This window comes from Podarcis muralis, chromosome 9 (assembly GCF_964188315.1).
Source record: "Podarcis muralis chromosome 9, rPodMur119.hap1.1, whole genome shotgun sequence".
Classification (NCBI taxonomy): Eukaryota; Metazoa; Chordata; class Lepidosauria; order Squamata; family Lacertidae; genus Podarcis; species Podarcis muralis.
Window position 1 is genome coordinate 40,065,354 of NC_135663.1, and position 26,974 is coordinate 40,092,327.

The 26,974-nt window shown below is 41.4% G+C and overlaps 1 protein-coding gene across 2 annotated transcripts in view; it reads left to right on the forward strand.

Moving 5' to 3' along the window:
* FHDC1 (FH2 domain containing 1) overlaps positions 1 to 26,530 on the forward strand; it is a 48,884-nt gene extending 22,354 nt beyond the window's left edge. For both annotated transcript variants that reach the window (XM_028743617.2, XM_028743618.2), the window contains exons 3-12: positions 503 to 564; positions 1,135 to 1,237; positions 8,171 to 8,256; positions 8,345 to 8,445; positions 11,488 to 11,558; positions 11,684 to 11,791; positions 12,703 to 12,773; positions 14,732 to 14,849; positions 18,452 to 18,616; positions 22,203 to 26,530. In XM_028743617.2, coding sequence (XP_028599450.2) covers positions 503 to 564; positions 1,135 to 1,237; positions 8,171 to 8,256; positions 8,345 to 8,445; positions 11,488 to 11,558; positions 11,684 to 11,791; positions 12,703 to 12,773; positions 14,732 to 14,849; positions 18,452 to 18,616; positions 22,203 to 24,227 — 2,910 coding nt within the window. In that variant the 3' untranslated portion in view covers positions 24,228 to 26,530. The remainder of the gene's footprint in view (positions 1 to 502; positions 565 to 1,134; positions 1,238 to 8,170; positions 8,257 to 8,344; positions 8,446 to 11,487; positions 11,559 to 11,683; positions 11,792 to 12,702; positions 12,774 to 14,731; positions 14,850 to 18,451; positions 18,617 to 22,202) is intronic.
* Positions 26,531 to 26,974: the final 444 nt, after the last annotated feature.

The window sequence follows — 26,974 nt, forward strand, 5'->3', positions numbered from 1 at the left end:
TAAAATGAATTTTAGTTAGCATGAATGTGAAAACCGTGGATCCAATCTATATTTGTTTTTTGTCAGATGGATATTAAACAAATAGCACCATAAAGATGCAATGCTATTTTAAAAAAGCTTAAAGTGTATTATTTATGTTCTAAGGCAGCAGTACTTAAAGTCAGCTTCATTTTGTAGAGGTGATGATGTTTGATGTGTAACAGTATGAACTGTTAACAGTATTGTGCTGGATACATGCATTGTAAAGTTTGTATAGGAAAAAAAGAGAAGTAATTTCTGGTTTACAGATAGTCGGCTCTAATGGCAACTTCTTTCATGGTGTATGAATGTTTACACAGTATTTGGGATTATCTGCATATCACAGAAGAATTATCCTTGCATTTGCTATAGGATAGAACTTTCTTCTGCTTTTCCATGCCAGGAAATGTAAGCAACGTAATCCAGCATTATTAAAACATTCTGTTTGAACAAGCCTTTTAATGCATCACTCTCTTTTTTTCAGATTAATATTTTGGATGCCAAAAGAAGTATGAATATTGGGATCTTTCTTAAGCAGTTTAAAAAGTAAGATGTTACATGACTATTGCAACTGTCAGACATGGTGATAAAAATATGGTAGAAAATGAGAAACACCTCCCCATAAGTAATATAGCTACAAGCCCAATCTAACTAAAAAACGGGGTACAGATGATTAAACTTTACTTGTACTGTATTTTCCTTATACATGTACTGTAAAGTTGAGCAGTCCATAGTTAGATACTTCATTTTCAGTTGAGCTCAGTGTTTCTCTTCAAGGATTCAAACCCATTATAGTTTGAAGATTAATGTTTTATTTTTCTAAAGTCATTTATTTTATGTGTGAAAAAGGCAAAGAGTAAGAATTGTGGGTTGCATTGGCATTAATGCATTATTGTTCTAGACAGTTCTATTCATTTCAGTGGAACCTGCAATGAGGACACATATGAATACCATGCATGGCCACTGAAAGTTGTATAGCAATGAAGCTGTCATAGCATATGAAGCAAAAACAGCTTGGTTGTGTTCTTGAACATGCAAGGAATCTAATGTACTATCTTATGGAAATGCAAACTTCCTAGATCAAACTGTATGTCTTTCTTATATTTCCCCACCAAGATCAGTTGAATCCATAATTGAAGATCTCCACTCAGGAAGAAGTGATCTCTATGGTTCTGAGATACTACGTGAACTCATCAAGTTATTGCCAGAAACAGAAGAGGTAAGAGGAGGATTGTGTTGAAAAACTTATGTAAATTGAACAGGGACTATTAGCTACATGTTCTTGAAGATGAGAAAGATATGTCTTTTGGGGGGGGGTATTCTAACTGGCCAAGATAGTGTGTCAGATCCAGACTTGATCCTGTATGGATGGAAGGGTTTCTTCCATTGGTTCTGGGAACTAAGATCCCGCAAAAGTTTCTTATTCCATCTGCAGCCCAAGTACCACCTCAAACAATGTTCTAGGGGGTCCCCAAAATTCCCAGGGGCAGTTTTTCAGGGAGCACTGGTGGCTGTGGAGAATAGGAGGGGCGCTAAATAAATAAATAAATAAATATTTCACCCTGCCCCCTTTCTTCAGCAGTGGTGGAACTCTGCTGAACTCAGGTCAGGATTAAACCAAAAATATAATGCTTATCCTGTGACTTGCTGACTAATGTCACAAAACCTGACATTACAGCAGCCTTAAAGCAATGTTAAATTTGAGCAAATGTTGTTTAGGAGGATGCTAAAGCTATATCTTGTAAAGGTGGTGTTATGGAACCATCAGTATACATTAGGGATCTTAATTACTCCTTTCCTGTTGTGCTCTTGAGCATTTTTTTGAAAACATTTTTTGTTACGTATTCAGTCGTGCTTAGTGGAAGGATTGTATAAGTGATGAAACAGTGCTGATGGACAAGAAAAGACAACACTAAGGAGTAGGAAGGCAATAGCCAGTAACAGAATAGGCCAGGAAAATCTTTCTGGGGGGAAACTGGATTGTGTGGAGGAACTAAAAGGAAGAATGGAAATTTGAAGCGCAGTAATAGAGAAGTTGTTCCAGGCATAAGAGCAGTATGGTTGAGAGAAGGTGTTCTATGTGCTAACAAAAAGAGAGAGAAAATAAATAGATTGTTGGGGACTGGAGAGTAAAAAAGTCCATGTAACTATAAGAACAGAAGTTTGTAGATATTGAGTATTTCATGGAAAACCAACTCTGACATCCAGGACTACCACAGAATGTTCATGTGGAATTGCTCCTTGTAACCTTCATACAGAATCTCTTTTCATATGAAGGATTATGTCATATACTTCCCTGAATATATAAACTGGCTTGCAGGTGTTATCACTAAAGGGAAAGGTGGCTTTAGCAGAGACCAGTGTTGAGGCCCAGAATGACCCAGTCATGAAGGAGTGTCCCAACAGTAAATACAAACAGGGGGAAATGACTTCTTTTAGATATATTGGGGGGGGGGGAGGAACCATAAGTTGTAAGACGTCTCCTCCTCCAGCTTGTGTATAAGAAGAGAAGGAAGGAACAAAAATGAAGACATAGCAAAAGTTGCATATTTAGGAACAAAGGGAAATATAGGTTTCTCTAATGGTGGTTCCAAAGGAATAGGATGTGTGTATGTGTTTGGGGTTTTTTTTTGGGGGGGGGAGGGAAGGTGGGCAATGCCTTCTGCATTCAGTCTCAGATGCAAGAGAAGGGAGAAACATGTATGTGCACATGTGTGAGCAAACACACACAAAGTTCTGGGTCTGAAAAGTGTGGAATGTCAAGGGTAGCCTTGGGAGTCTTCTAAGGCAAGTATAGCTGATTCCATGAGCACGTGAGTTCCAAGGAATGAGAAAAGTGACAGTAAGCATTGTTAAAGACGAAGAGCTGCCGGATTAGATGACTTTACACAGATGGCCCGGGAAAGAAGAGAGGGTGGTGTGCAAAGCCAAAGGAAGTGAGGGAATAGTAGTATTGCAATTAGGGTTGTGTTCAAGTGTATGCCATATCATGGATGCTTTTGGTAGAACTCAACATCAACATGCTTCAACTTGCACAGTTTTACTGCTACGGTGCAGAAGTAATTAAAATAGTCACACTTTGCAACATTTTGCTGGGTTGCAAGCTAGCTCTTTATTGAAGTGTTAGCTTGAAGATCTGAGCAAGCTAAGAAGCTAGCATGTTAATCCCCAACTATTGTTGCACTTTAAAACAAAACGAAATAAATAAAATAAAACAAAACAATAAAAAAATTCCTTCCAATAGCACCTTAGAGACCAACCTAGTTATTGGTATGAGCTTTCATGTGCATGCACACTTCTTCACACGAAAGCTCATACCAATAACTAACTAAGTTGGTCTCCAAGGTGCTACTGGAAGGAATTTTTTTATTGTTTTGTTTTGTTTCGACTACGGCAGACCAGCATGACTACCTACCTGTAACTGTTGCACTTAACGCAGCATTTTAACTACCCATATACCCAGTGCACTGTGTGCTACAATTCTTTTCCTTCTTCTTTTTTAGGGAAGGAAGAGTGGAAATTTGTTGTTGTTGTTGATTATTTAATCTCTGTACAGCTTAATATATTTTAAATATATATCTTAAGCGGTGTGCAGAAAATAGAAACAACAACAGATAACTAAAACAAAATATTACAGAAATACACAGTTACATATAAAAATGTTACATTACTACAAAGTTACTAATAAAGAAAAATCAGTATCAGTTGTGTGCTACAATTCTTTAGCCATTGTATTTGCTACTGGGTGTATAATAAAAAAACATTCTGGCTTTTATTACGAGTTCAGAAAGTAAACAGAGTTCAGAAGGCAGCAGCAGTCATGCTACAGGATCTTCTTGCATAGCTCCCTGAACACATACAGAAGTCCACAAATGTTGTGCCCCTTTCCTAAGTTCTCAGAAGACAGAAGGGCTCAGGATAGGAGTAGAGTCTCATCTCTGACTTCACGCTGTGCTTTGGAGCTGCTCAGAATGTTTCTATAAAATGCAGCATGGAGACTGGGAAACTTCCCCCTACAAGCTTAGGTTCAGGAAAGAGGCAGGGCCTTTTGAAGCTCAGGAAGTTGAAGATGAGGGCAGGGATGATTGCCAGAGGAAGGACGGACAGTTTCCATGGTGACTAAATTTATGGACTCTTGTTTACACCGTTTCGCTTAGTTTACATTGTTAAAGAATTCAACTTTCATTGATTCAGAGTTGAACAATGTAACACCCTGTTTACAGGTCCCAGCCCTTGAAATATTTCCTTTGCATAGTATTCCCTGCCAAAGTATCTATCTATCCATCAGTAGCAAATGGCTCATTAGGAAGCAATAGGCTACTGAAGTTTTTCTCTCGAGCAGTTATTCCTTATTGTACCTGCTCAGCTAGAAAGTTCATATTTCTTATTTGTCAGAGGCTTGTGACATTTGGAGCAAAGTGCTTAAGCAATGTTCCAATCGTTGGGTTGTCTTTTAAAAAGATGTACAAAAACTGAAATGCAAATAGGTTGGGGAAAAGAAAAATAGAAATCAAGCATGAAGATAGAGAAGTGGCAAGTGGCTTGTGTTGTGTTAAATAATACATCATTTACTTTGTAACATTTTTTCGGGGGGGGGGGGGTTATGAAATATTCACACAAGTTGCATTGTTGTATACTCAAAATAACACCAAATCCTGAATGTGCAAAACTGTTTTTGGGCCAAATCTGTACTTAATAGCATAGAAATACCTTCCCTGTAACAAGATCTTACTGTATGCAGAAATTATATAGGTAGGACTTGCTTCATTCTTTTTCATTCAGTTGCTGCCCACCTCCCAGGCTGACAACTGATAATATATGTGATGTCCAACTCATAATTCTTATACGAAGGTAATGGGTTCCATTCATCTCTTTGGAAGAGTTCCAGTCTCTTAAATGGGTGGTGGACATTGCATATTTTCAAAAACCCCGTTCATAAACCACCCTTGTTTTATAGATTGCCACCAGATAGATTCTGCTCTGCATTTGGATACAGTGGTACCTTGGGTTACATACGCTTCAGGTTACAGACTCCGCTAACCCAGAAATAGTGCTTCAGGTTAAGAACTTTGCTTCAGGATGAGAACAGAAATCATGCTCTGGTGGTGCGGCGGCAGCAGGAGGCCCCATTAGCTAAAGTGGTGCTTCAGGTTAAGAACAGTTTCAGTAGGGACCTCTGGAACGAATTAAGTACTTAACCCGAGGTACCACTGTATTTGCATAATCTGTTTCCATACCAATGTTCATAGTCTCAGTGGAGGGGGAAATGGCAGGAATCCACACAACCCATGTGAGCGACATCACTGTGTTACTGACTTTGTGAGGGAGCCAGACATTTGAGTCTACAAAAAATAATGCTAATTGAACAAAGGGAAACTTTGCTCCAATGTTCTCCAAGTTTTAAAACAGGCTTGGTCAAACTCCGCCCTCCAGCTGTTTTGGGAATACAACTCCCACCATCCCTAGCTAACAGGACCAGTGGTCAGGGGATGTTGGGAATTGTAGTCCCAAAACATCTGGAGGGCCAAGTTTGGCCATGCCTGTTTTAAAACATTTGGATATAGGTAGGGTTTGTTTAAGTAGCTCATGGGCACATCCCAGATCTAAAAACAAACATTGGGGCTCAGTTTTTGAATGTGTACAATACAGAGGGTCTTTGAACATGTGCAGAATGCTTTTGCCTTCGCAATACCTAATCACACCAATGTATCTCCACCCCGCCCCCTTGTCCCCTTACAAATCTGGGATTTAGTTTATGGATCCATACAGTAAGGGGTGCAGCTTCTTGCCATGTTTCTCACTTCTAGTTTTAGAAATCAGAACCAGGTGTGCAAAAGGGTGAGGGTACGATGGGATGATAGAAGCTGTCCACCTCCATTTCTGCCTAAACAAGCCTATTAACTTCACGCCTTATGAAATATGCCTGCCCTGATAAAGCATAGCCAGTTAACGTTGCATTTGCATTTTGCCTACCCTTCTCTTCAGCGTGGGTGCCTTTTTTTAAAGTACCTTATGAGTACTGAAGCCATTTGTACACCCACAGCTTCCACAACCAGTGTCTATGAAGGATTCAAGGAGCACTAAACAAATACATAACAGATATTACGATCATTAATTTGCATACTAAGTAGGAGTGCTTCAATTATCTTTGCAGCAAAGCAATTATTAACGTTTTTAAGAGGTTTTTAAAATTCTTACAGGTTTGCTTTAGGTGTTGCAAGTTTAGAAGTATGTAAAAGTTTGATTTTAATTTTTTTAAGTAAACTATTTTCCTCTTCATGTTCTATTAATCTACCCACAAATTGTAAAGTATGTAGGCTCACGTTTTCCAAAAGTAATGTAGATACCATATCCTTGTCTGAGTAAAGGCCAAGAATGTGTGAAATTGTCCCCCTAAAGGAGAAAGGGAGGGAGGGAGGGAGGGAGAAATGAGACACAACTTGTTTTTGATAATTTCCACGGTAATGTGTTGGCAGGCTGTCTCGTGCTGTCTTGTAGCGCTCAGTACTATTAACTGCCAGGTGTGTTTGCCTTATGCCAGTTTTGTGACAACATGGAGATTGATCTCGTGGTCCTCTGCATGCCTGATACCTGTCAGACAAAACAATTCAATGATAAGCAGTCAAATGAACACATTTAATGCTTGTGGAAATCTCTGCTTTTCCTAGCAATGCACTTATTCATTGATGCTTTCTGCTGCCCCAAAGCAATATTTTGCATTCAGGCAAAGTCTGAATCGAGCCCATGTTTGAAACAGAGGCGTGTGTGAGTGACAGTTAAATGGGGGGGGGGGGATGTACCAGGCTCCTATCATTTTTATATTTCATTACCTGCTGAAAACGTTGGTTTTGCCCAGGTTTTCTAGATAATTAACTGGATTCAGTGTTGTTCGTTTGTTCTGTATTTTATTATTTTATTATTGTTTTAATTTTTTTTATTGTACATTGCCATGAGATTTGTTTTGAGCTGATGGCTTAAAAATACTCTTACAAACAAATAAACAGTTGAACAACTCTTTGCCCCCTTGTTAGTTCTAACCACAGAGAGAACTAGGTCATTTTTCTAGAGTCTGGCTTGTTTGACAATTACATTTTCAAAAAAGTACGGTTGAAAGAAGAGCAGGTTTATCGGACACAGTTCAGTCCTGCAGACATACCAGGAGCTATGTAGGAGCAGCTGGGAAGGTTTGCTGTGATACAGTTTCCAGACAAGGACTACTTGCTACACATACACCCTGCCTGAGCACACAGCAGCTCAGGGGCTCATAACTCACAATTCCATTTTTCCATTTTTTAAGGAGCAAATGCTGCACCACAGCTCAGCAGTTGGCCTGTGGGGAGAGGGACTCTGCAAAGTTCCTGTCATCAGTTGGCAACAGTGTGGGTCCTGGGAAGCCTTTGTCCTGCCTTTCCTTTATGAAGTGCAGGCCTAGGCAAACTCGGCCCTCCAGATGTTTTGGGACTACAACTCCCATCATCCCTGACCACTGGTCCCGTTAGCTAGGGATGATGGGAGTTGTAGTCCCAAAACATCTGGAGGGCCAAGTTTGCCTATGCCTGGTGAAGTGCCTTGCTATGAAAGCTAGTATAAAAACATTTCAATAAATAAATGTGGGGGCAAAAGAAAGTGTAAGCTTGTTTTAGTAAATACATTTCAGGCATGGTGGCATACTTCCTAGATGTATGCTATCAAGCTTTGCCAAAAAGAAAGCAAGAAACAGTAACTAAAAACCCAGCCCCACCTCTAAATGTTTGTATTAAACAAAGTGTCTTGGGCTTGAACTAGATTTTACAGCAGACAAAAGATCCTTGCTGGAAACAGCAGCCCAGTGTCCTATCTCTCTCCCCAATGAATGTTAGTGGCAGAAAATGAATGTTGTGCTAAGATATCCTGATCCTGCAATAACAGACAGGTGAATCTGGGGAAGAGAAACTTAAAGGACAATGGCAAACCCGATGTTACTTGGTAATATATGCATGGGCATTGCATTTTGTTGTAGCTATCTGCCATAAGATCTAGTCCTAGCACCAAAAGCAATTTTTAAAATCATGGTGAGCTCTTAAATCTCAGTTCATTCTTTAACATTGGTTTGAGCAGTGACCAGTTTGATTCTTATCAACCTCTTGTCTCTCTCTCTCTCCCCCATTCCTAGGTAAAGAAATTAAAGGATTTCAGTGGAGACCTATCAAAACTGTGTCAAGCAGATTCTTTTATGTACCTACTAATCCAGGTGCCAAAGTAAGGAAACGCTAAGCCCTTTTCTATTCACTATAAATTCTCTCTCACTTGTATACCAGTTCTAAATCTTAATTTGTTTGTTTTTCAGCTATTCACTGCGACTCGAAGCCATGGTGTTAAAAAAAGAATTCTCCCCATCTTGTACTTCTCTTCAGAAAGACATGACAATTATAAGAATGGCTACAAAGGGTAATTAAACATGCTGCAGCATGCATTAGGCACTTGTTTTTCTTAGCAGGTTAATCAACTTAACTAGAGAGATGAGATCTGGAATTTCAGGTACCTATTAGCTATTTAAAGGAAGCTAGCCAGCTCTGACACATTCCACAAAGGTGCGTGTGTGTTATCAGTCTGATATGTGTCTCAAAATTCTTAACTTTGATCACAAGGCCACATTATTGAAGTCATTTTCCCACTTGTTTGTACTGATGATACTCCTTTCCTGTATATGAAATATCTTGCAGTATTTTCTCATTTGTGGAGTAGTGGCATCCATTCTGGTAATTTTCAGCTGGGACCCCTCATACAGCCAAAACACATGTCCATTTTTTTCCACTTTATATTTCTATGGTTGTAATGCTGTCATTGTGATCCACCTTGAATCAGGTTGTGATCAAATCAAAGACCATGGTTTGATGTTGGTTTACAAATTTCAGCTTGTATTTAACCATGGTTTCTCATCACACCTGATCTTGCATTCCTGGCATAACCCTGGTTCATTTTCATGCCCTGCCCTAGATGCCCACCTGGCTACAGATCAGTTACAATTAGGCAAAACAAGCCACGGTTACGTCTCATCTACAAGACTGATCCTGGTTTGTACTGCAAACCACAGTTAAAATAAACCATAGGTTAGTATCCTATATGACTGAAGCCAATAAAGCCTTGAGAAGTTCTCCTTACCATTACTCCAGTCCCTACACTGCATTTCTCATCACCATTTCAGGTTGGCAGGTGTGCGCACTCAGGCTTGAATCTGCTTTTAAGAGCTATAAGGTCATGGATCGCTACCCACTTGCCAAGTGCACAGAGAAGTGTTCTGGCATTAAGGGGTAATGGCTTTATGGTAAGCGCTTGAAAATGAGGAGGGAAGCATCAGCAAGGACTTGATTGTACATAGAAAATGTACACTATTTCAATACGTTAAGAATTGCATATAGGTTAATTATTCTGGTGTTTGTTGTTGTTGTTTAGTCATTTAGTCGTGTCCAACTCTTCGTGACCCCATGGAACAGAGCATGCCAGGCACCCCTGTCTTCCACTGCCTCCCGCAGTTTGGTCAAACTCATGCTGGTAGCTTCGAGAACACTGTCCAACCATCTCGTCCTCTGTCGTCCCCTTCTCCTTGTGCCCTCAGTCTTTCCCAGCACCAGGGTCTTTTCCAGGAAGACTTCTCTTCTCATGATGTGACCAAAGTATTGGAGCCTCAGATTCAGGATCTGTCCTTCCAGTGAGCACTCAGGGCTGATTTCCATCAGAATGGATAGGTTTGATCTTCTTGTAGTCCATGGGACTCTCAAGAGTCTCCTCCAGCACCATAATTCAAAAGCACCAGTTCTTTGGCAATCAGCCTTCTTTATGGTCCAACTCTAACTTCCATACATCACTACTGGGAAAACCATAGCTTTAGCTATGCAGACCTTTGTCAGCAAGGTGATGTCTCTGCTTTTTAAGATGTTGTCTAGGTTCGTCATTGCTTTTCTTCCAAGAAGAAGGTGTCTTTTAATTTCATGACTGCTGTCACCATCTGCAGTGATCATGGAGCCCAAGAAAGTAAAAACTCTCACTGCCTCCATTTCTTCCCCTTCTATTTGCCAGGAGGTGATGGGACCAGTGGCCATGATCTTAGTTTTTTCGATGTTGAGCTTCAGACCATATTTTGCGCTCTCCTCTTTCACCCTCATTAAAAGGTTCTTTAATTCCTCCTCACTTTCTGCCATCAAGGTTGTGTCATCTGCATATCTGAGGTTGTTGATATTTCTTCCGGCAATCTTAATTCCGGCTTGGGATTCATCCAGTACTATTTCTGATACATTTTATTTCTTGCTGGTCAGTGGTTTAATTGTGGTTTTTTAAAAAACTATTTTGTAGTGTTTATTATGATGGTTAACTTTCCTAGGCTCTCCCAAGAGGAAGGGTGGGATCTAAGAAAAATAAATCATACTATATTTGTAGCTTTGTTTAAACACTTCATACATCCAAATTAGCATTTTGCAGTTCATGAACTGACCCAGAAACTGCAGCGTTTACTCAAACAGACCATTCTAAGTTCCTGTTTCATTTTCTTGCTTCCTCCCACATACTCCTTATAATGTATGAATTTAATTGTGGCCTGGGTACATAAGCATTGGTTACAGGAAAACCTTTGGCCTTTAGGTCACATCTATTGAACAAGAATAACAGTGGCCTCTTTCAGAAATGTGCAAATTAATAAGTTGAGGAATAAAAAGTGCTTGTAGGCTGACAATGATTTGTTGGCTTCCAATGCAGCACACTAGGTTAATCAGTATATTGAAAGAAATGTGACTCCCCAAGATGATGTTGGACTACATCTCTCATGCTCCCTGACTGTTGACCATGCTAGTTGGGGCTGATGGGAGTTGTAGTCCAGCAACATTTGGAGGGTTACAGGTTAGTTGGCCCTTGCCTGACAGCCTTGGTGATACTCAATAGACAAAACTGCTTGTATATTTTGCCTCTTCAGATTTCTCAGATTACTTGCCCTTCTTTTATTGGTAAGCGAGTGACTGAAAACATTTAACAGTTAGGAATAGAATCATAGAACTGTAGAGCTGGAAGAGACCATGTGAGCCATCTAGCCCAAACCCCTGCAATGCTGTAATCTTTTGCCCACCCAACATGGGTCTCGAACCCACGACCTTGAGATTAAGAGTCTCATGCTCTGCTGACTTAACTATTCCATAAATAATGTCAAGCACCTTATCAGGCTGTAGTGCTGGTTTGTACATCACTGTTAAGTGAACAGGCAATCTGGTCAGACTCTTTGCAGAGTTGGTTCCAAAATACTCAGTGTGCCAGTCAGCTTGAGGCTTGGCAGTAGGGCTTTGGCTTTTCCCTTGCCTTGCTTGGGAACTTTCCTTTAATCGCCCTCCAAAAAAATTAATAATGCCTGGTTTGACTGCAATTTTTCTGGAGCAACAAAATCTTTCTTGGATGCCATTTGAAAACAGCCCATGGATTCAGAACCTTATGTTGTTGTTGTTTTTGCAGAGCTAATGTGCTGTGAAGAGTTACATTCCATATTGCACTTGGTCCTTCAGGCTGGGAATATTATGAATGCAGTAAGTGGACAAGCTTCAATTCGGGGGATTGGGGGAGAGTGTCAGCATTTACAGTATTGCAGATTGACATCTTGTACCTCTTCTGTCTGTCTTTTCCATCACCCCCTCCCCTCTCCACTCCTTAGGGAGGATATGCTGGCAATGCAGTTGGCTTTAAGCTATCCTCATTACTCAAGTTGGCAGATACAAAAGCAAACAAGCCTGGGATGAATCTGCTTCATTTTGTTGCTTTGGTATGTAAATAACAATCATTTCCAAGATAGCAGGCTGCAGAAATCTAAGCAGCAGGGGGAGGTGATTGATAGGCGGGGGGGGGGGGATGCATGCCACATAATTTAAGAGCAACATTTAATTTTAATTGTTATTGTTAAGCTCTTCGCGGGTTTCATTAATTTATTATTGCGATCCTAAAATGTGCAGAGTAAGCATGCAGTTAAAAGTCTTGGAACAAGCACTTTCTGGGTATTGTATTTAAAATTCCCAATTCTAGATTGTCCTGTCTACCTAGCTATGCCAATCTTAAACTGTTGTTTGTGAAGAAGCTACCAGATCTGATGGATTACATGCTGATAATACTTCAGGGTGTGTGCGATTCTCATAAGATTTAAGAGGAGGGCAATGCCCTCTTATTTCTTTTCCTTACATGTATATAATTGTCAATTTGCAATTAGTTTAACCTTGATGGTGATTATAGTTAATCTTTGCCTAGTTTGTTCTAAGTCTTAGCATTAGTTTCTGTGACTTTGTGAATATCCCTGTGCAAATAGGTTTAACAGCTAATCTGAAGGCGCCAGGGGAGGGGGGCAGAGAAAAGAGGGGATATTAGGTGGAGATTAAGCAGGAAATATTGTATTAGATTGCATACATGGCATTAGTACACTGCTTTTGCCTAATAGCTCTCCTTAGTGCACCTGGGTTGAATTCACTGAAGGATTACTAATTCTCAGGCTCTCTAAAATAGAAAATGTCTTTTTTACCTTGTTTAATTAGATCCTTCCTAGCCTTCTAAAAGAGAGTCTTCTAAAACAAACACAGCAGGTTTAAAACAGAAACCTCTTCAGCTGCACTTCCAAAAAGACCTCTAAGTTTATGTACTGTTTCAGCATGGGAGTGGAATTTTATGGGGTCATCTTGTTTGTTTTAGGAAGCCCAAAAGAAGGATAGAGGTCTTCTAGCCTTTTCAGACAAACTACAGCACGTTCAAGAGGCAGCCAGGTAAGCAAGAAAGCTGAGAACGTTGACTGGGAACTTTTCTCTTTGTGAAGCACTTCAATACATGCACAAAGTTTTGGCTTGAAAACTGAGATCTTAACAAGTGTTTACTATAGGCTCTGTGGTTTCATTTTCACTGTGGATAGAACGATGCCTGAAGCATGCCTTCATGTTTAGAGGTTTTCTGAGTTTATCTTTAAGGGCTTTTCAGAAGGACTGCTAACTCGTTCAAGGTTATTGGTCTCCACATAATTTTGTTGATAGAACAACTGATTAGAGTTAAGTATTGGTATTACAGGGGATTATTTGGTGATTTAACAACTTTCCTCAACTGACCTAGGTAGGGTAACTCTCTTGGGGAAGAATTATCCCTGTGGTTTGGTGACAAATCCTTTAAAAATCCTGCAAGCAGAAAACCAAACTTCAGAATCAAGTTATGTAAGGTTGAGCAGAAATAGTGCAGTGGTTTATTTTTTTAAAACTGAGAGCTGATATCAATTTGCAGGGAACTAATGAACTGAGAACAACAATTGGTTCTCTTTTTAATTGATAGTGAGTTATAATGTGGTTAAGAAAACATACATGTTTTCCGTTCCTTTTCTTCTCTCATCACCAGATGGGGAACTCTGTTACGGGGGTGATGAGACAAGTGACTAGAGCTTCTTAAAGCACCTGATAGGCAACCTGTGACCCCAGAGGCCACATGCAACCATGCCTACTAAGCTGTCACATTCTTCCATCCCATTAGAATTCCTTCCTTATTTTTCCTGGCTTCTTAAAGTGTTTTCTCATTTTCTGTGTAGGTTTACAACAAGGAGCAATACTCTATTTGATTAACGTTTTGTTCCCGTCTTTTAATTTTTCTCCGGTTGGGGGGGAAAACACTCCTACCCTACCCCACCAGTCAAGCTGTTTGAGAGCATATTGGTATGCTTCTGCCATGTGTGTGCAAAAAACGCTAATGTTAGAAAAGAATTAACTTCCACTTGCCTATCAGAACAGTAGCTGTATTGGTCTGTTACACAGTACTAAAAAACCACTCTGTATATCCAAAATTACCCATCAAAACAAGAAGCTTGCTGCTAAATAGGGTTGGGATTCTAATCTAAGGTGAAAATGGAAGCAAATTCTGGATTAAGAAAAAAAACATTGTGCACTCAGCCCCTGCCTTAAAACTTAGTTAAGTTTCTGTGATGATGTACCAAGAATGGACAGGGCTGCACAGAACAGGAGTTGTAACATTGCAGATGTTCCACCGCTGTTACGACTCCTTGGGTGCCCAAGATCTGTGACTCGGGAATCCTAGGCTCTTTTAATTTACAGTGGTGCCTTGCAAGACGAAATTAATTCGTTCCGCGAGTTTTGCCGTCTCGCGATTTTTTTCGTCTTGCGACGCACGGTGTCGGGAAAGTTTTGGAAAAGCTTCACAAATCACCGAAGTCTTTAAAAACCTCAAAAAAGGCTACCACGAGTTGCTCCTTGAAGTCAAGTCGCAACTGTATTAACGGTGTTAAGAAAAAGGAAACAAACTTGCAAGACGTTTCCGTCTTGCGAAGCAAGCCCATAGGGAAAATCGTCTTGCGAAGCAGCTCAAAAAACAAAAAACCCTTCGTCTAGCGAGTTTTTTGTCTTGCGAGGCATTTGTCTTGCGAGGTACCACTGTAGTGACAGGTAGTCTGGGGAAATATTTTGCCCTTTGGTCAGAGTCCATTACTGAAACTTCTTGATGAAATTGCTTTGGCATAAAACCTTGATCACTGAAAATAATGGGAGGAGAAATTATTAGGTCATATCTTCTACTGTGGGAAGATTTGCTAAACTGGCAGGTCCAGTTTGTTCACCTCGTTGTGTTATAACACTTGCTGTCATGTGTGTGTTTTTAATTAGTTAGGTAGTCAGCACTTATTGGTGGGTAGCTCTTCTCTCTAAAATTGCTTTCAATTACAACTCTTTCCTTGCAGAATATCTCTTGAAAATATAGAAGCAGAGCTCCATTCACTCTCAGTCAAAACAAAGTCTCTTAAGGATAATATTCGGCGGGACTCTGAACTGTTTCACCAGATGGAAGGCTTCCTCCAGGTTTGTTGGGAGATTTCTGCCACTTCAGTTCCTTCTTATGTCCATATCCTGCACCCTTGGTGAATTTCACTGATGTTCTTAACAGGCTGTAATATTTAGTCTAGGAGTGCCCTGCCACAGTGCTTCATACTACTGGTAAGCATTTCAAGGGAGCCTTTTACCAGAGAAGAATGCTGAGTGGGGGGGCAATCAGGCTTAGGCAGCTGCCATCAATAGGTAGAGATCTGCAATTTTATCTGCTACTTTGAAGAGCAAGGATACATTTCATCTTAAATTAGGTGGTCCTAAACGGTATTTCAAGGGACGCGGGTGGCACTGTGGGTTAAACCACAGAGCCTAGGACTTGCGGATCAGAAGGTCGGTGGTTCGAATCTCTGCAACGGGGTGAGCTCCCATTGCTCGGTCCCAGCTCCTGCCAACTTAGCAGTTCGAAAGCACGTCAAAGTGCAAGTAGATAAATAGGTACCGCTCCGGCGGGAAGGTAAACGGCGTTTCCGTGCGCTGCTCTGGTTCGCCAGAAGCGGCTTAGTCATGCTGGCCACATGACCCGGAAGCTGTATGCCGGCTCCCTCAGCCAATAAAGCGAGATGAGCGCCGTAACCCCAGATTCGGTCACGACTGGACCTAATGGTTAGGGATCCCTTTACCTTTAAACTGTATTTCAGTGATGCTTCTGAACTAAATTATTGATTTTATATTTTGCTTGTGAAGAAGTAAAGATTTTAAAATCATTTTCCCCTCTAGCAGACACCCCTCCTATGTGCTGCCTTTATCCCTGGGTTTGTTGTTTTTTGGAGGGGGTAGCTTTATTTTAATTTGACGGGTTTGGATATCCATTGCAAACAATTCCACAAAAGCTTCAGTTTAAATACTGGTAGTCTGCAGGCAAGATGCTGATGTCATCCAGTGAATTGCACAACTTGGCTTTCCTTCTTGGCTTTCCTGGGTATGCATCCTGAGAACCCCAGCTTTTTGTAAAGAGGAACAAGTTTGTAGCTCTCCCAGTTATGTAGGGAAACTTAAAGATTCTGGCTGCTTTCTGACCCCTTTCTGACCCCTTCCCATAGACCTGTTTGCTTCTTGTGAAATGCTTGATGGAGACATTAGAGGAGATGAGAAACAGTCTCATTTGTCTCTGTACATGAGTACAATAGTAACTGGAGAAACACTTCACCAGTGGCAATGTCTCAGAGAATATGTGCCTAGCACATCAGATTTGATTGGTTTATAGCTCCCAAATTTTTAAATAATTTGCATCTTTCTCTTTCTATGGAACTTTGATTTCTGAATTTCAGGAAAGCAAAGTACCATGCTTTTGTTTTGTTTTGTTTTGTTTTTGTTTTTAAATCAATGAGGTTATTTTATGAGTGTCTGAAAACATCTATAGGAAACAGCATTTGCTCGTACTGTTTTCTAGCAATAGCTGCTAAAACTGTAGAAAGGGTTGGCTTTGCACTAAACAGAAGCAACCACGTTTCCCCCCCAAATCCTTCAACTGTAGCTGAGGGTGGGGACCTGTAAATCTTGCTCTCAATGGCTGGGTGCAAGAGATAGAGCTTAATTCTGCTTTCTTGCCTTACCCCTGATTTAAGATTCTGAGTATGCAGTGAAATCATGGCTCAGCTTGCTTAGCAAAGCTCATTCCCTGGTGGGTATGCTTGGAGAGATAATAGCAAGACCTGCTTGTCACGTTGCTTGCTGGCAGGCAGGCAGACGGGAGAATCTGGAATGCTGCTTTAGCCCTGGTTTGCTGGGAGCAGATGTATAAGCATGGTTAGCACAAACCAGAGTCTACAAACCCAGTTCAAAGAGTAATTTCATAACCTGTTTTTGTGTTCACACTTTAGATATTCAGGTGCAATTTATTTATTGCTCCGGAGAACTTTAGATTCTGTGCTGCACATTTCCTATAGCTGCCACTATATACCTATATACCTATACCATGCGCTGCTCAGCATATTTGTTACCATGTCTGAACAATTGTATTCTGCCCCATCGCTACTAAATTTGGTTTGGAATCTCTTTAGCATCCATGTTTTTTGTTTTAAACATCAGGAGTAATTCCAAATGAATCGCTCTTCATTTTACAAGGTTCATCTTATATAACACTTCCTAAAAATGGTGGGTGAGTAACCTGATTTAAAATTTGGCTTCTCCCATCCTTGTGAATAAGCTACTAATATGAAAGGTGGAGCCAATTTTCCATGTCGCTCCTTTAGCTTATCTCAATAAATACCTTGTTGAGTGACACTCTTTTTTCCCCCCTTTTTGGATGGCTGACAAAGCGAAGATTATCTACCCTTCTGAAGGCAACATTTACATGCTCCCCATTTGCAATCCCTTGGGCTCCCCATTTGATTTCTTGCTTTGTAAGGGAAACCACCGAGAAAACAAAGATTAATACATTTCTGGCACTGGCTTCATTGTTAAATAATGCTCTTTTATTAGATGAGTAAAGGTTTCTGCAAGTACCTGTGTGCATGCTTGTTATGAACAAAGGGGGATAGGAAAACAACAAGTTAATCTTCTTAAAATCCATGGCTGCAACATCTTATCTTGATGAAACAAATGTTGCTTGAACAGTGTTTGTCAAATCTCAAACTGGATTTGAGTTTCAAGCTAAGTGTTCCTATAGGCAAATTCTCACGATGTTTAAAAGGCAGGTATAAGGCTGAGTTCTTGCAAGCTGTCTAAAAATGTGTTGTGCTGGAATTTTAGTGTCCATATAAAAACATAATATAAGCTTGCTGGATCAGTCTGGCATCCTGTTCTCACACTGACCAACCAAATGCTTGTGGGAAGTAGTGGGAAGTAGGGTTGCCACCTTTGGTTGGGCAAAATACGGCACATAAATATCATTTTCCTAAATGGATATCATAAATACAACCGGAGAGCAAGAGTTTGAGCTGACTCACCACCACCATTGCAAGGAAGGCAATGGTTCCAGCGTTTTATGTGCTCCGCTAGACTCCAGACGCTGTGCTGAGTATGCTCAGTGAATTCTTTTTCTTCCAATCTTTTCTACCTTTCATTTATTATTTGTTTATTCACTATTGCTTCTAATAAACTGGTCTTGAAGGTTTCAAAAAACCTGTTCGGCCAGTGAAAGAAAAGGTATATATGTTCATCTAGGGCAGCAAAGCTTCAGCCAAACAGCTCCAAACACTATAGTCCTGTAGTCTCGAGCCAGTTAACAACAAACAAACAAGCAACAACAACAACTTATTATTTATACCCAACAACAACAACAACAACTTATTATTTATACCCCTCCCATCTGGCTTAGTTTCCCCAGCCACTCTGGGCAGCTCCCAATCAAGTGTTAAAAACAGGACAGCGTTAAATATTAAAAACTTCCCTGAACAGGGCTGCCTTCAGATGTCTTTTAAAGATAGGATAGCTGCTTATTTCCTTCACATCTGAAGGGAGGGTGTTCCACAGGGTGGGCGCCACTACTGAGAAGGCCCTCTGTCTGGTTCCCTGTAACCTCACTTCTCACAATGAGGGAACCACCAGAAGGCCCATTAATCCTAGACTTTAACAGATGCTAAAACTGGTCAGTCTTTGTTTGGATCTAATTTTTATTTCGGTTTTATTTTAAGTTTGCTGTAAAAGAGATAAAAGAGCTGGAGCGCTGGAAACGGGAACTGCTGAAGGAATCACACGCCCTTATGGACTTCTTATGCGAAGATAAAGAAACCATGAAACTGGAAGAGTGTTTTCAGATATTTAGGGATTTTTGTCTTAGGTTCAGCAAAGCCGTTAAGGTAAGAAGAACGTCTCTACAAAACTGTGAGGGTAGTATTCAGCTAAGTTGTACTTGGCTTTTTGAAATTAACAGATCTAACTTAATCATGCCGATTGACTTTAAAGAATTTATTCTGAGTAAAGCTTTGTTGAATATTACCTGAAATATCCACTGACTTTTATGTAAATAAGCTGCATTACTGTTGGTTGATTTTAATAGTGGTAATCCTTCATATGATATGTAAGGTTACCAGATTTTTTTTCCCAGTGAATCCAGGGACACTTTTCAACTTCAGTGGATTTTGTATGGGGACTGATTTGTAAATCCAGGGACTGTCCCTGGGAAATGGGGACATCTGGTAACTTTAATATAATGGAACAAAGTTGTGTGTGTTGTAGGACACCTGTTGCAACAATGGCTTCTTCCAACCTCAAACCAACATTTTGTTGCAGAAAAGATTTTATTAAGCTATAGCTGTTTAAATTTCATTGTTTGCTGGGCACAGTTTAGGATTTTTAAAATTTACTTACTTATTAAATTTGTATAGTGCTTTAGATCTCTGCAAGCAAATCCCCACAATGCTTTTTCTTGGTTTGTATTAATGGGTGAGGGGAAAGGGGCACTATCAGGTCCATTGTCTTGTGTAGTCCATTGTCTTGTAGCCCAGTTTTTTTGGGTGGGAGCAAAGACACCACCAGCCATTGTCTAGAGATAAAACTGCAGGTGGCCACACGATTGGCCTCTGTGCCTGAGGCATGCAAACACTGCTATCTTTCTGGTGCTTTTTTAAAATGACAATAGGCAAAGTGCCTGGAGTCATATATGTATACTGAAGAGCATTTGGCTCCTTTTGATCCAAAAGGTCATGCATCTGTGGCCTTGAACAGCAGTGTAAGCAGGTGCACTCAGTGTACGTTTTTTAGTATGCAGCAGGTGTTGCTTCTCAGAATAAAAATGCTGCTAACTGGATGAAGAGAGTGGTGCGTGCCATTTTATGTTTCAGCTCTGGGGCATCCATTAGAGTTTGGAACATATGGCAGTAGGAAACCTGGGTTGCAATTCCTACTCCTCCATGGTCCTTCTTGTATGCCTTTGGTAAGCCTCTGGGTGGAATTGAATGTTAGTCTTTCGCAGAGTACACCCATTGAAATGAATGAAGCCAGGTTAATCATGATTCTACAATTCTAGGTTTATTAACTTCAGTTGGTCTACTCTGAGTAGGACTAGCATTGAACACCTCCCATTGGGCAGGAGTCACCTAACAAATCCCATCAGCCGAATATGTGGTGGACTTTGGGCTTTAAGATTTCAGCAGCATCCTGTGTGACACCAAAATTTGGTGCCCCCCACTTCTTGCCTTCCATTGTCCGTTGTTGCTGTTGTGGCACCCTCTCATCTTGACACCCACTGCAGGCAGACTGCTCACACTCCCCTAAATCTGCCTGTGGCAGAAGTCCCGGGATGCAACAGTATTGCAACAGATCCAAGGATGCTCAGGAGGCTAAACCCAAACCTAACCATTATTCTTTGATTTATAGATTTGCATAGAAAACAGGGGAAATCCTTTATCAGTTGGGTCAATTTGCACAATGGTACTAGTTGTGTGAGCAAAACATATTTGGCTGTAAGCTGACCAGAGTGGCTGGGGAAACCCAGCCAGATGGGTGGGGTATAAATAAAGTAGTAGTAGTTGTCATAGTTGGTACTGAAGAACTGACCTGGATTCCTGCTTAGCCAGTCTGTGTCTTCAGAATTTTCATCATGCAATGCCCACATGCTTTCAAACCTATTGTCACATGGCCTAGAAACCTTGCACACTGAATTTGACTTTCCTTACCAAATTCTGAGCTTGCTCAGAAATTGAATTTAACCATAGTGGGGGACATATTGTTTTGCAATCATAGCCCTAAACTAATCAATTGCTGAAGCTTGGATGGGGGCGTATCATTCATATGGTGAAGAGAGTATAGTTGCTCCAAAAGGAGAGTTAAGGAGTGTAAAATACATGCTTTGCTTGCTGAAGGTCCCGCATTCAATGACTGGTGCTTCCAGTTTAAAAATAAAGAATAGGGTAGATGGTGACAGGAAAGATCTCTCCCTGAAAACCTGGAGAGCTACTGCCACTCAAGTCACTTCCAGAGTGAGCTTCTTAACTGTTCATCCTAATTTGTTAACTGGGAGATTTGAAGGCATTGACTACAGATTGAGCACTCATTCTGATTTGATTGTGGGAAGGTTAGAGGATGTCAACTTCAAGCATTATCCCACACTTTTCTTGCATTTCCCCATCAAGGTCCTTATAGCAAAAAGTAATATTTTAGGGAGGGGGCAGGGAGTGGGATTGCTGTGCAGGAGCACCCAATCAACCTGAATTATGCAACCTGAATTTTCTGGTGTGTGATTGAACCTGACCTTAAAATAGCAATAGTCTGGAAGAAGCCTCAGATGAGACAATAAGCGAGGAACTGGCAGGATGTAATGCTGCCCATATGCTATTTAGATCAGCCCAGCGGCCTCTTCTCAGTGATTGTCCAAATGGTGCTGAAAAATTGCCACTCTTACGAACAACCCCTTCAACCAGTAGTTGAAGTGGGAAGTAGGCAGAGTATTGCAAGCCTTGGAGGATATTGGACATGCCCCATCTCTTCTGATGTTTGCACTGCTCCAGATGCCTCCCTCTTCAGCTACTATAGCTTTAGGAAGCAGAGGGTCCTAAAGGCTTTCCTTGCTATTCTGTTGGGAGCTGGTACCTCAAAATAGCATTTCTGAAAGGAGCAGCTCTCTATTTGCCACTGCTCAGCAGCTTCCTAATCAGTTGACCTGGAGGGAAGGAGGAGATCACAGTGGGGGATTTTAAACATCCCCTTCTCCCATGGAAGTGTGTGCCTGGGAAAGGAGCTGCATCCCTTGTCTAAAAAGATGCACAGTCTGACCAGGTATAAGACAGCTTCACATGCTCCACTTGTAAGTGTTCCAAAACCACAAAATGTTTAGTTTGTTTTAGTGCTTTTAGGTTGCATACATTCATGTATGAGCAAAGGTTTAGAGTTTCCTGTTCAAGAAAGAGCAAGAAACATCATGTCATAGGCACCTTTGCCCTTTAAATAAACAGCAACTTCTTATTTGAGAGAGCACTTTGAGCGTAGAAGTAATAAATATCTAAGAATTTATCCTTCTGTACTCAATATACTCTGTTTGTGAAAGTTTAACCTGACCAAGAATTTTATTACATTTACCTGGCTGGCCTGCATTATGGTTTTCTTGTTTTGTTTTTTAATTGGAGGCTTCCTTAAGCAGTACCATTTAACTAGCGTTCAGAACAATATTCAAATTAAGTTGAATTGCAAAGAAAGCTGCAGGATAATGAACCTGAGCATGAAAAGCAAGTATGTCATAACATCTTCACCAGCCAGGCCTAAATAGATGCTTTTGGGGGAGGGAGAGTTTTCCTGCTTTAACCGGTACCTAAGCAGAAAATTGTTGTCATAGTAATTTGTACTCAAGAACCAAACTCAAATGACAGGGAAGAACATGAAAAATGTAAAAATGTTAAATTTAAAAATTTTGAAATTTATTTCCCCCTCTCCTCCTCTCTTTCTAAACAGGAAAACAAGGAAAGAGAGGCACAAGAACTTCAACAGCAACAGCGATTAAAGGAGTTGGAGCTAAAACGCCGATCCTGGGTTGCCGGGGATCTTGGAGCTTTTGGCAGGAGCAGCAGTGAAAATGATGTTGGGATGTTGACCAAGAGAGGACTTGAAGAATTTCTGCCCTTCTTGCAGCAGAGACCGCAAAGTCCTTCTTACAGAAATGTCAGCACCAGGCGTTCCCGGCATTCCCTGGGAGTCACTGCAGACAGAGAGCTGTTGAGTTTCCTGGAGACCTCAAAGGGTGAGGATCCAAACAAGTCCAACAGCCTTCCTCGTGAGCATGCAGGTCAAGCAAGACCCAGCGTGGCCTGGACTGAATCTAGAGAGCCTGGAGATCTTGGTTTAACCAACTTGCACTTGCACCAGGCACGAGAAGAAGGCGTGGAGTGCAGCTACTTCCAGTTGCCCCCATCTCATTCTGATCACATGGTGAGCCTTGAGGACGATAGCACTGCCCATGCTAATCTCTACAGCGACCAAGAGAGTGCTGACAACGACAAGTATAGATTCGATGTGCCTTGTACGAAAGCCACAGATGCAGCCCCCTGGGACTTGTCCCTTGAAGAAGATGAACATGTTCCAGGGCTGCTGAAGCTTGACCCCCATGAACCAGATGATGTGGAGGACCTATCTGCAGTACATTTTGAGGCTGATGTGAGAGGTTTGGAGACTCTGGGTGACTCAAGCTTATACACTCCTGGCATAGTAGCTCCTCCTGTACCAGCCTTCAGAAAATCAAAAGCTGACCATGCAGCCAAAGTAGCAGGTCATGCCCCTGAAGCTCTGGAACCAGGCAGTGATAGCCCCACATCCTCAGATGGTAGTGTTTCAGGAAATAAGGCACATGGACCAATGTTCTGTGTATCTGAGACTTCTGACTGTTCTTTGATGTTTGATCTGCCAGAAGGAAATGATCCAAGGCTCGGGGGCAACAACAAAGTGAACAGCAAAGACGGTGCTATTGCCCCTTTTAGGAATGATCTTCAGGCTGGTGGTGATGCCGTTTTGGGCCTGAACTCGCTTTCTGCTGATAAGGATGACTCCGGCAGCAAGTCAGGTCTCCCAAAGGAAAAACCTGCGAGAAGCAAAGATGCCGTGGGGCCAAAGAGGAATTCTCTGAAAGATAAATCTTCAAGTGCTGCAAAACCCGGCAGTGGTCCACTCAACCCCCCCAGACCGTCAGTCAGAACGCTGAATTCTTCGGAGAACGCGAGCATGAGAAAAGTAGTGCCCATTTCCAGATCAACTAAAGCAGCACCCCCGAGCTGTACCAAAAAGCCAGATCCTAAGCCAGCACCCCGAGACACCGGTGCACCTGAAGCACGACTCACGCGTCGCAACTCCATCCGGGGCAACTCCGCAGAGGCAGCGCCAAAACCTCAGTACAGGCAGAGCACATCTGTAGAGGAGCCGAAATTCCAGAGGGGGACGGCAGCTTCAAGTAGCGGCCATTTTGAGAGGGAGCCGCTCCAGCACAAGGGCTCCTTCAAAAAGCCAAGCTCCAAACCAGTCAGGTATGTCCCCAAGTCGAAGAATGACGAAACCAAGATGTGCCGCTCTTTGACCAAACCCCCATCCCCTACAGAAGCCAGCAAAAGCACAACGGCCCCTGTCCCCAAGACACCAGCTCCAGTTCCGAGCTTTGCAAGGAATACAGTGGCCTCTTCCTCAAAATGCGCCAAGGTGGATTTGCCAGTCCCTTCCAAAGCTCCGGCCCTCACAAGGTCTCTGTCTCAGAGGCTTCCTAGGATGAAGATGACAACAGCATCTGACGATTCTTATCCAAGGGAAAGTGGTGGAGGCACGCTCAAGCGAGCCAACAGTGCTAGGTTTATCAAAAGGAACACTGACAATGGTGACCTTCTAAGTGTTAAAGCGGAGCCCGTGCTAAAGGAACAAATGATAATGGAAAAGTCAACATCCCTCAAATGTAAAGATGGAAATCAGACTACAATAGGGAAACTGCTGAATCACTTTTGAAAATAAAGGGTGTGTGTAGTGTTTGGCAATACAGAATGTGAAAACCAGCTCTTTTAAACACTGCATTTTCCTGCTGTGTGAAATACCCCAAAACGTTAATGTATTAATAATACCAAATGCAAACTAAAGGTACATTGTGTGGATCCTGCTGTATGTCTGAACTGAATGTATTGACCATTACTGTGATGGAATTGCTGTAACAAAGTTTCTTTGCTTTTGGGAGATAGTACCTCTACATGAATTTTACACGCTAAAGGAATGCATCTGTTTAATGAAAAGGAAAGGAAAACAGAGCTAGGGATTATGGCCAGTTGTATGAACACTGCTTTTCTGAAAATGCCGTCCTGAATTCTTTTTGGGGGAAGTATGGAAAACAGATGTGGATCGCTTTAATTCATTGGGTCCAAGAAAAGAAAAAGTGTCTGTTGCTGGGTCCATTGCTGGCAATTGGACACAAAGAACCTCTGGCCTATAATAGGATCAAACAGGATATTGCTGTGTTGCGGTGGGGGAGGGGCGTTGGTTGTAATATCATCTGAGGGATTTGCAGCATGTCTTAAATTGTATGTGTGTCTGTAGGAAGGAGGGGGAACTCTGCTGGGCAGAAGGTTTATTCTCCAAGAGTGTGACAAAACTGCCTTGCATGTACAAATAGAATAGCCAATGGAATGACTGGTGCTGGAATTAGTAGGATTAGCCTGAAGGTTGTCACTTTCAGAAACCACAAGTAGTAGCTGGGGGGAAATGGCTACAGGTGTGACTTGCCTTGTGTCAGTTAACATGCAAACTTGCCAGCTTTTGGCATATACAAAAGTGCCATATTTATATTACACAACACAGATACTACGAGGGCTACAACCTCTAGCAGAGCACTTTTCCTGCCAATTCTCATTCCCATTTGTTTTTAACTACTGTCAGGTGACTTTAAAATGCTGCTATGGCTCTTATGGGGAAGAGCCTTTGATTTCCCTGCTGCCTATTTTCTTTTATCAAAATGACCAGCTGGCCCAAAACATGCAAGTTCCTTCTTTGCGTGACAAAAAGCCAGCCCCCCCCCCAATTTTTGGTAAATTAAGCTTATTTTGCTCCTGATGCAGATTTTAACACTACTTTTTAAACTTCACTTTTTGATAAGCTTTGTTTTTATATATAAAAAAGATTCTAGTTCACTGCAAAAAAAATATGACATCAGGTCAGACTAAGATACAGAGAATGAGGAAAAACTTGTCACTACGAGTTCTGCCTTCCCTTTGGTCCCTTTCCAGATACATATATGTAGGTGGGGAAACTGGCTGTTGCTGCTCAGCCTATGTACTTAAATAGTTGCTATCCAAGTCATCTATGAAAACCCTTTTTATTAAAAATACCCATGCAATGGAAATAGTTGGACAGATGACTTTGAGCTGGTCATCCCTCCCCATTAACACTTCCCACTTTTTCTTCCTTCCTTCACCTAATACTAAGTGTAACCAGTCACAACAAGACACTTGCACTGATGTGACAATTGAATCTTGAGAGTTGAGTCCCTCCATTGATGGGGAAATCTTTGATCTAGCAGATGCTTCCACTAGCAGAAGGAAGACAATTCTCCCTTCCTTCTGCAGCCCCCTGTCCGACTCCCATCTGCTCAAGGGAGTGGGGGAACTTCAGGAATGATGTGGTAGATGTCTGCAGGAGAAAGGAGAGATTTGCTAAAATAAACTCCCTCCATTTCAGTTCATGGAGCCTCCATTGGCTCAGACTCTTTCATCAGCAGAGAGGCACCATGCTGAACTTGACTCAACCAACCAATTCTACTATTTCAGTTCATGGCCTTACATTTTTATTTCTTTGTCCCATTATAGAAATAGTTTTCAGGAACTCCTCAGAAAGTATGCCAGAATGTCACCAAGTGTGCTATTGGGCCCTCTCAAACAAGACACCATCTCAGTGTGATAGTTGACTTGGGCTCCCTCTTTATAGTAAAGGTGCTTGGAAGGAATCCTTGTTGTTGGTTTTATAAGCTTCTTGGGTACTCCTCCCTCCATGGTTTGAATGCAGTAATCTGTCCATTTGGCGCTACCTGTATCTTTTTGTGTGCTCATCTGCAAAAGCAGGTGTTGGATTTTTTTTAATTACCTTTTGATGGTAGTAAGCTTGAAAAGAGAAAATAATTTAAATGTTACATGTTCGGAAACTGTAAGTAAATTTCTATATAAGAAGTATCTGTAAAAATGAACTGGATGTATTTAATGGACCATTTATACATTTCTGAGTTTATCTTGCTAGTTTAATAAAGTTCCCATTTATGGGGGTTTGTGCTATATGTTTCCATTATTCCATTGTAATTTTGATTAATGTTTGAGGCTCACATTGGAGCAGATCATGCTTAATTTGGTGTCCCTGAAAGGAAATGAATCCATTTTGAATAAGGTCTCAAATGATGGGTTGAGAACATGTTTCTTTTCAATGGTTAAGCCTTTCTGAAACTAAATGAGGCGTGCTGGAAATGGATCTTGAATGCCTATCACCCTCATCCTAGGAACATAGAAGGAACCCTGTTGCGTTAGATCCTAGTCCATGCCTCAGCCAACCAGCTGCATATAGGAGGTCCACAAACTCAACATGAGGGCATTAGTCCTCCCATGTTGTTGCTCCCCAGCAACAGGTATTCAGAGTCCTGAAGCCTCTGGTCCTAGAAGTAGCATATAGATATCATGAGTTCTGGCAAAGGCTTATGGGAGTTGTAGTCTATAATCTGGGGGGAC